General features: G+C 39.2%; 1 protein-coding gene across 1 annotated transcript in view; it reads right to left on the bottom strand.

Moving 5' to 3' along the window:
• Positions 1 to 9,722, bottom strand: part of GALNT17 (polypeptide N-acetylgalactosaminyltransferase 17) — a gene marked incomplete at both ends in the record, with an annotated part of 169,641 nt that overhangs the window by 128,499 nt on the left and 31,420 nt on the right. The window contains one exon of the mRNA XM_015823963.1: positions 7,836 to 8,002. Within this exon, the coding sequence (XP_015679449.1) occupies positions 7,836 to 8,002 (167 nt within the window). The remainder of the gene's footprint in view (positions 1 to 7,835; positions 8,003 to 9,722) is intronic.

Genomic DNA, 9,722 nt, shown 5'->3' with positions numbered 1-9,722 from the left:
ATATGGAGAAGATGGATTGTTTATATTCAAAAGAAGCATAGAGTGGTAGAATATAATTTAGGTTTTTAGATTTTCTAAGTTTGTTTACTCTTTCTATCTTTTCATGTAGATTAAGATATTTTGTGGAGTTAGAGATATTAGTATTTGTTTACTTTTATATGAATATTATCCTGGGATTAGGTTTGGGAAGTCCGGGGGGTGGGGGGTTTTTGTTATTGTGTTTACTTATATTATGATTGTTTTTTATGATGGAAAAAAAATAAAATTTCTTATAAAAAAAAATTAAAAAAATGCAATGAACATGAATTTGGGAAAAGTCCAGGAGACAGTGGCGGACAGTGGGGCCTGGTGTATTGTGATCTATGGGGTCACAAAGAGTCAGACATGACTTTTAGCAACTGAAAAACAACAAATGCCCCTTTTCTGTTACACTCTGTCCCAATTGGGGGGAGTGGGGGATGATCTGGGTTTTAGATTTTCAGAAAATGTACAAGCACATCCATTGGGCCATTTCATTAAAATTCAATTAAGTTTCAATAAAGTGGAGAAGAAGGGGAGGAAAAAAAATCTTATTATAATCGTTTTATGAGAGCCATTACCAATAAAAGAAATCTTACTTGCATGTAACAAATGAGTTTAACTGATTATTGTGTGAAACGTGAACACATTTAGAAAGGAAGAAAAATGATAAATATACAGCAATTTTCTTTAGAGTTTAGGTGGAATTCTAGGTATTAAAAAGTGGGGAACCTATTTAAAAGACAAAATCTTTCCTCTTTCATTCATCAGCCAGGATCTACAAGCCAGCAGTGGATCAGATTTGGACCAGATGATCCAAAATAAGGCAAACACATTCAGCATTTGGGAAAGGCTGGGGTGGGTGCACTCACAAAATGGCTGCCATGGGAAAGTGGTCCACTTAGAAAATGGCTGCCTTAATGGAGCTCCATATGCATATTGATCAGGAGACAAACATTTCATCAGAAGGATATTTTTCATCAACCCAGTAGCAGAAACATGTTGAAAATTTTAGTTCAGTGAAAAATACATATTTTTTTCCCTTTCACACCATTTTCCTCTTACTTTCTACCATCCCAGCAGGGTGACTTCATGGAGACAAGATACGCTGCAGGATGCTATGAAGGGTTGACAAGCTGTCAGCTTCTATTTAATTTTACCTATCTTTTTTTTAAACATGATTCAAAAAAAGACTAATTCTTTGATTAGAAGAATATTAAAAAGTTAGGAGGGGAGCCTATCAATGGGCACAAAGGGCGCACTGCCTATCTAAATGATTTCTGTCATCAAACCTCACGTTTGTGCACAGTTCAGTGAATTCATGCAATGTAAACTGCAAATATTTTATTTATCAAATTTAAATATATTTAGATATTGCAAATATGCAACACAATGCATATAAAGTCAAGCTGGAGCTGATTGGAGCCCACATTCTATATTTTCCACTCCTACTTCAGACTTCAGAGAGCGGAAATTTGTTTTCAGACTCTACAAATTTGCATTATAATACAGGTCGTCCTTGACTTATGATCACAATTGAGCCCAAAGTTTCCATTGCTAAGCAAGACGCTTGTTGAGTTGTGCCATCTTAACAACCTTTCTTGCTACGGCTGTTAAATGAATCACTATTGTTAAGTTAGTAACACGATTGTTAAGTGAATCTGGTTTCCCTATTGACTTTGCTTGTCAGATGGTAACAAAAGGTGATCACATGACTCTGGGACACTGCAGCCACCATAACAACTGGCACAGTCAGTTGCCAAGTGTCCAAATTTTGATCACAAGACCACAGGGATGCTGTAAGGGTCATAAGCAGTGGTGGAATTCAGCTGGTTCACACCAGTTTGGCGGAACCGGTAGCTAATCTTTTGTTGCCCAGGTCCAGAATGGACTTCCGGAAGCAGCATCCACACAGAGAACCGGTTGTTCACATATTTGAATCCCACCACTGGTCGTAAGTCTGAAAAATGGTCATAGGTCACTGTTTTCAGTGCTGTTGTACTGGTCCCTAAATGAATGATTGTAAGTCTAGGATTACCTGTACATTCCATCATGGAAGGAATTCTCTATCTAAGAAAACTAGAAAGTCTCTGAAGCTGCAACCAGGTGTCTACATTTGTGTCTGACACTTCCTATGAATTAGAATTTTCATCCATGGAAAATGGAGGAAAACAGATTTTTAACAAGATCTTAATAGAAACGTCCTAGCCATCAGTACTTGTCTGTGGAACAGTTCTGCTTCACTGGAAATATTTTAACTGGGTTGCATCTGTTAGGGAAATAACAATCAGCAGAAGACTGGATTCAATGACTTTAAAATTCCTTACTATTTTGTCCCTGCGCATATGTTTAGGATTTAAAGAGCTTGAAGGATATTGGTGTTCAAAAATATTTCTGCTTTACCATGAAGGTCTAAAATAGGGTATTAGGGTATGATTGGCCAAAAGCCCACTTAAGAAGTTTGTGTCACATTCAAAAATTGTTTCATAATTGTTGGTGTTCCTTAAGTATGTACTGTTTCCTAAAGCTCTACTACATTGTGGTTTTTTTTACATATTTTTTCCTTCCAACCAGGGGTGCCTATATAATCCTCTTCCAGTACCATGTTCTATGCATCTGACCATGAAAATTGACACTGTCATAAATCTGTTCATCTTTAAGTATGCCAGATGATTCATAGTTTTCCTTTAACGAGAAGATTACTTCTATCTGGAGTTGAAAACAACAGAATCTACCTCTGCAGGTGCAATGTCCAAACTGCAAGGATAGACATTGAATGGAGCCTGAGATTCTACTCTAGATTCATTGATTTGGGAGGAAAACTCATGCATCTCAGTTGGTCTTGTCATTGAACAAATGTCCAGAGATAGGATCATTAATGTTGGCTTTTATGTATCTATGTTGTTTTTGGCGAGTCAAATTTCAATACATTACCAGGGCTATAAAGTTCCTCAAAAAATCCATGCTGTATAGCAATCACTTTAACAGAACAGTCAACTGATTTAAAAAAAAACAAAAAATGGATGTTGATCTGATTCATTCAATTGTGCCCAACTGTTGGTGATTCTGTGGTCCAGGTCTCCCCACATCTTACAATGTTACACTGCTTCTTTGAGTTGTTCTATGCTCTGGCTAGTGTCAGCTTTGATGGTGTCCAGCCATCGTGTTTTTTGATGACCTGGTTTTCTTTTACCGCTAATTCTTTCCAACATAATTGCTTTCTCCAGTGAGCTCCCTCACGTGATGTGGCTAAAATAAGTGAGACTTAAAAACAACAACAACTAAGAATACTTAAATTATTATATAGTGAGGATTTTTTTTTAAAGTGAGCTGGGTAGAGTACCTCAAGAATCTCTTTACCTTGGCATAAATTTTAAATAGTGTAGCACATTTACAATAGTATTAAGCTTTGCCTATGGTTTTCATTTCTTTTCTGAGGTTTCTTAGAATTCCTCTGGAAACATTTAGCGTCTTGTAGACAGAAATTGCTGAAGAAGGAACTCAGCTATGAGACAAGGTGTTTTTAGGAGCACTCTGGGCTTTTTAATAGCTAAGTTGGAAACATTTTGCTCCCTCAGTCAGTTTCCTAAAATCACACCTCAATCCTCCAGGGCTTCTGCAGGACAATATGACCACAAGCCAAACTATAGCCATAAATATTATTTTATTGTGGATCCCTCTGGGAGTGAAAGTTCCAAATCCATTTCTAGAGAAATTAATGGATGGTTCTTGTAGATTCAATGAAATGTTGTTGTTCGTCCATCGATTTTCGATGAAGACCTTGACATCTTGTGGATTGTGGGCCATCAACGGTGTGTCCATAGATGGCTGATGAGACCGATGTTAGCACGGAATGTTCTGCCACATACTGAACAGAGAAATGTGGACACTGTTGCTTCAGCATTTGCAGCTCTGGCTTTACGGAGTGCTCGCTTCTCTTGTGCCAAGATTGTCCTCCTGTGTTCATATGTCTGGCACCCCTGGTAAACCAGGGTACGCCATGTCGGTCGATCATGCGCCAAAAATTCCCAAGAGATGGTGTCGATATCCAGGGACTTGAGAGATGCTTTCAGCGTGTCTTTGTATCGCTTCTTTTGTCCCCCGTGTGATCACTTTCCTTGAGACAGCTCACCATAGAAGAGCTGTTTAGGGATGCGATGGTCTGGCATCCTTACAACGTGGCCTGCCCAGCGCATCTGGGCTTTCATCAACAGAGTGTAAACTGATGATAGGCCTGCTCTGGAGAGGACATCTGTATCTTGTATTTTATCCTGCCACCGGATCCTCAGAATTCTACGAAGGCAAGTCATGTGGAAGTAATTCAGTTGCCTAATGTGCCTCCTGTACACTGTCCAGGTCTCACTAGCATACATCAGGGTAGTTAGCACTGCTGCCTGGTGTATTCAATGAAATACACTCATGTATTTCATTGAATACACAAGGCAGCGTATACACCAGGCAGTGTATTCAATGAAATACACTCATCCTAAAAGATTTCACTATCTCCCAGTGTGTGTAGTCAACCTGGCCTCCTTTTAGGTCAGGGGAAGAATGGAGAATCTGGGAGCCTTCATTAGCACCAGTGTCTTAACTTCAACTGTAAAGTTTTTAACCATTTCCTTACTCTGGGAAAAACAGAACCACAGTTTATGGCTTTAAAAAAGGATCAGGGCCTTATAGTAGGGTTTCACAGACAGTATGTATTGTGTAGTATTGGGCTTCAGGATTTAGTGACCGTGGTTTAGACAACCTATTTTGCTGGTAACTGTGACTGACATCTTTAGAGGCATAGTGTGGCACAGCACCTTGCATCTGAAAATGCCTGCCACAGATGATATCAAAATGTCAAGAAATCTGTTGTCTAAACCAGGGGTCTCCAGCTTGGCAACACGGCTGGCTGAGGAATTCTAGAAGTTGAAGTCCACAAGTCTTAAAGTTGCCAAATTTGGAGAGCCCTCGTTTAAACCATGGTCACTAATCCTGAAGCCCAATACTGCCTGAAACAGAGTCTTGTCTGCTTAGCCTAGTCAATTCTGTTCTTCCTCCAAACTATTAAGTGCAGCCAGAATGCTCACGAAGATGTCCACCCCGGATTACTGGATTGGGAACAGCGATTTTGAGATTAGCGCTGACCTGGTTTAAACAATAAATGAGGAAAATGTCTCCTTGGCCCAACTCATCCCTTTAGAAATATTATTGGCCTTTTCTCTTTTCATAAGTACTGTGGGCTCATTTAATCTCTCACTGTATCATTTCATAAAATATGCCATGTCTTCCTCCTTCCTCTTTCCCTTTCCTCTCCCCACCAACCCCCAACTTTGGTTAATAAATGTGCTTGCAAGAGCCATGCGCTTTTGACATAAGCAGCAAAACAGACTTGGACTGCAAGAAAAAAGTAGAACCAACAGCCAGTAGATGTCTTGAGGTCAGACTGAGAAAATGTCAAGTATAAAAGACTGACTATAGCTACTGCTTCTGCTCTGTATGTCTGTTCTTCAGAGTACACATTAAGTCTGTTTAGGGCAAGTTTTGTTTTCATCATATCTAGGGATATGTATACCGCATTCTCAAATGGAAAGAAAAGACTGACGAGCAAAGCCCAAGCCTTCTAAATCAAATTGACTGAATATGATGTATTTTTACACTTTAAAAGATCTAATTTTGAGAGAGTTAGGTTTGTACCTTTGAGATATGTCAAAGAGATTAAGGCTTAATACTTGGCAGAACTTCAAAATGCTAAGCAAGATCAAACCTGACTTCTATTGGGATGGAAGGCTATCAACAAATCTCAGAGTTGCAAACCAGACTGCAAGGTTTAAGAAGAAAAATTCTAAGAAGGCACTGTCTTATGGAGATTCTCAGTCAACCAGGTCATGGTTGTCCCAAAGGTGCTTTTTCAAAAGGCAACAGGACTTTGTTTTTCCTTGAAGACATTTCATTTCTCATCCAAGAAGCTTCTTCAGTTCTGACTGAATAATGGAGGATGGAAGGATTTATATTCCTTGCAGTCATCTGGTCATTAGCACACTTTCTGAGGAGTCGTTGAGGCCACTTAGATGTTTATCTGTGCCCTCAGGGTCACCTGAATAGTGCAAATGGGTGTGGAGCCTCCTTGGAATGGCTGGAAGGACTGTGTTGTAAACAGGAGATAGGAGGTGTCATTGCCTGAGAAGAAATATCTTCCATGGCTGCCAATAAAATGACCCAGGTGTTTCCATGAGGTCATCAGAAATCATCTTAATCAGATCACTGCTCAACCTTTAACTCTATTTAAGCTGTTGCTGGTTTCCTACTGATATAAGACAATCCCTATAATATTTGACAGAGAGGCATGTAGGATAGGCTGAAGCACAGGTGTGCTAATAAATATTTAACAGCTTTGCCCTCTCTGTGTCCGCCGCAATGCTAGCTACTAAACAACTCATCATGTACTTTGCATTTGCAGCTCAACTCTGCTTTTGACTGCTCAAAAATTTCCAAAAAATTAACAATCAACTCATACCAGCTGACTCCAGCACACCATGGGGCTGCAGACTCCAGTGGCTTCTAAAACATAATTTGCCTTCCTCAAAAAAACAAGGAGAACACCTACAGTTGCAGAGACCAGAGCAAAAGAAATATAGCAGCTACCTACCAAATAGGAAGTAGCTTCGACTGTTACCTTACCCACAATTGAGCGTTTTTCATTCAAGCTTTTCCAAGCATTAAAGCAGGAGTGTCAAACTGGCAGCCCATGGGCCGGATGCGTCACATGCAGGCCATGCCCATCCCGGCTCCGCAAAGGCAAAAAATGTCACGATACGTCAGGATACATCATGTGACGCGATCGAGTTTGACACCCATGCATTAAAGTCAAGTGACTGGAAACTCTCTTCTAGAGTAGCAAGAAGCTGCAAAGAGTTGCCTTAGAGGGGAGATGGGTGGCATAAAAATTTAATCAATAAATAGATAAGAATATAACAGGAATGGGAAAACTAAGTATTAATACCACTTTATAAAGCCCTAATAAGACCACACCTCAAATACTGCAGCCAATTTTGGTCACCGTATTACAAAAAAGATGTTGAGAGTTTGGAAAAAATTCAGAGAAGAGGCCTGGAGACCAAAACATATGAAGAATGGCTGCGGAACTTGGGTCTGACTAGTGTAAAGAAAAGAAGAAATAGGGGAGACATGATCACAGTATTCCAGTATCTGAAGGGCTGCCACAAGGCAGAAGGGGTCAGGTTGTTCACTAGAGCACCAGAGGGCAGGACAAGAAACAATGGTTGGAAACTGATCAAAGAAAGAAGCAACCTGGAATTAAGGAGAAACATCCTGACAGTAAGGACAATCAATCAGTAGAACAGCTTGCCTCCAGAAATCGTGGGCGCTCCATCACTGGAAATTTTCAAGAAGAGACTGGATAATCACCTGTCTGAGATGGTATAGGTTCTCCTGCTTGAGCAGGAGGCTGGACTAGAAGACCTCCAAGGTCCCTTCCAACTCTATTCTATTCTAAAACCAGGTGAGGCATAAACCCTTATCTATTCCAAGTAAGACCACACTTGGCATACTGCATCTAGTTCTGGTCACCACAACATAAAAAAAAAAAGACTTTGAGACTCTGGAAAGAGTGAGTGCAGAGAAGAGCAACAAGGATGATTAAGGGGGCGGGGGCTAAAACATATGATGAATGTGGATATATCCTAGACATATCCAGTTTGATTGTAGGACTCCAGCAAGCTAAAGATATTGTTCAAATAAATACATATTGACTATTTTATAAGTATTCTGTCTGGTTTGTCTTTCCCTGCTCTAAAAATTGAGCTTCATACCTTCATCGCTGTTGTCATCTACAAGGATGATCTCTTTCAAGAGGTGAGCCGGAGTGTGATTTACAGCGCTGTGAACTGAACGCAGGATGACTGAAAGTGCCTCGTTGACAAAGATAAAGATAATAGAAATCTGTGGGAGATCCTTTGCATATTTAAGCTCTTTACACCTGGGGAGACAGAGAGAGGAAGAAATATTAGCTGAAAACTTAAAAATTTATGAAAACAAAGAAGTATAACCCATGGTAACCATACCTGCCCCACGTGAAGAAGAAGAGGAGAAGAAAAAGGAGAACGAGAAAGAGGGAGGAGGAGAAGAAGAGGAGAAGGAGGAGGGGAAGGAGAAAAGGAGAAGGGGTGGAGAAGGGAAAGGGAGGGAGGGAGAGGAGGAGGGGGAAGGAAAGGGAGAGATTGAATTGGAACACAAGTAATTACAGCAGGGGTCTTCAAACTTAGCCCTTTTATAACTTGTGGACTTCAACTCCCAGAATTCCTCAGCCAGGTCATAAAATGGGGCAAAGTGCACTTAACAAGTGTCTTGCTTAGCAACAGAAATTTTGAGCTCAATTGTGGTCATAAATCGAGGACTACCTGTACTCCAATTCAATCTATAACATATTATATATGGATTTTTAGGTATCCCAGACACTTAGGAAGAATGCAGTTATCAAAGTGTCAAATTCAGTCAGAACTATCTGATAGATAATGTGCAAATAACAAAAATATTAATAATTCCAGGCCTGAAATACACATCTTTAGATTTAGAAATATTAAGTGACTACCAAAAAAGTATTATAAAATTGCTCACTATGGTTGTGTTTTTACTAGAAGTTTCCTAAGCCAATGTACCTAACAGTGGATAGGGAACTTCAAATCAACATCCTCCCATCCTCCCCATAATATTTGTTATTAGCTTATAATATAAAATACAAAAATACAAAAGCAAATAGTAGGGAACAAAGATACTTTGTGGAAGTGTGGAATAGAGGGGGGAAAGAAAAAAAAAAGAATCTAATTTTATATATGTTGATGGCAGCAAGACTACTCTATACACCAAAATGGAAGGATGTTTTGATTCCCGCCATGGATGAATGGCTACAAAAGTTGATGGAGTTAGCAAAGATGGCTAAATTGATTGTTCTGATAAAAGAAAATAATATAAGTACTTGTTTCTAGTTGGAACTGTTTCTGGATTTTGTGCTTGAGGTGGGGAAAAAATAATACTTTAATTTTGGGTTTTACTGATCAGACTGATTTGTTGTTACATAAAAAAGATTTGTTCTTCAAAGAACACAGTCCAGTATACAGCTGCGGAAATCAAAGTAATTTCTATGTTTGGGATAATCCAGTACAGAAGGGAAGATAAAACTATCATTATAATTATGCTGTTACACACGTACCGGCAATGAGACCTCACCAGCATTCTGGCGAATGTACCTTCAGAAAGATATTTTAGAGGAAAAAAGAGCCAGTTTGATCTAGTGGTTAAGACACCAAGCTAGATACTAGGAAGCTCTGAGTTCTAGTCCCACCTTAGGCATAAAAACTGGCTGGGTAATTGGGCCAATCACCAGGAGACTGTGAGTTCTTTTTTTTTTTCCAATATAAAATTTTTATTGTTTTCATCATAAAAAAAAAAAGAAATACATCACAGATATTACACAATGTTATATCCCATCCCCCCGCCCCCTGGACTTCCCAAACCAAACCTAGGCTAATATTCAAATACAAGTAAACAAATATTAATATCTCTAACTCCAAACTCTAAACTTAAACAATCCATCTCCTCCGTATTAATAAAAATTATTCATTTAATTAATTCTTCAAATACCCAAAATCTTTACCATTTCAGCAAGATAGTTTAACACCATCCCTTACTTATACAAAAAA

The sequence above is a fragment of the Protobothrops mucrosquamatus genome, unplaced genomic scaffold, assembly GCF_001527695.2.
Source record: "Protobothrops mucrosquamatus isolate PMUCROS unplaced genomic scaffold, P.Mucros_1.0 scaffold2059, whole genome shotgun sequence".
NCBI lineage: Eukaryota > Metazoa > Chordata > Lepidosauria > Squamata > Viperidae > Protobothrops > Protobothrops mucrosquamatus.
Note: the sequence above shows the minus strand (reverse complement) of the source record. Positions and strands in the feature narration are given on the sequence as shown.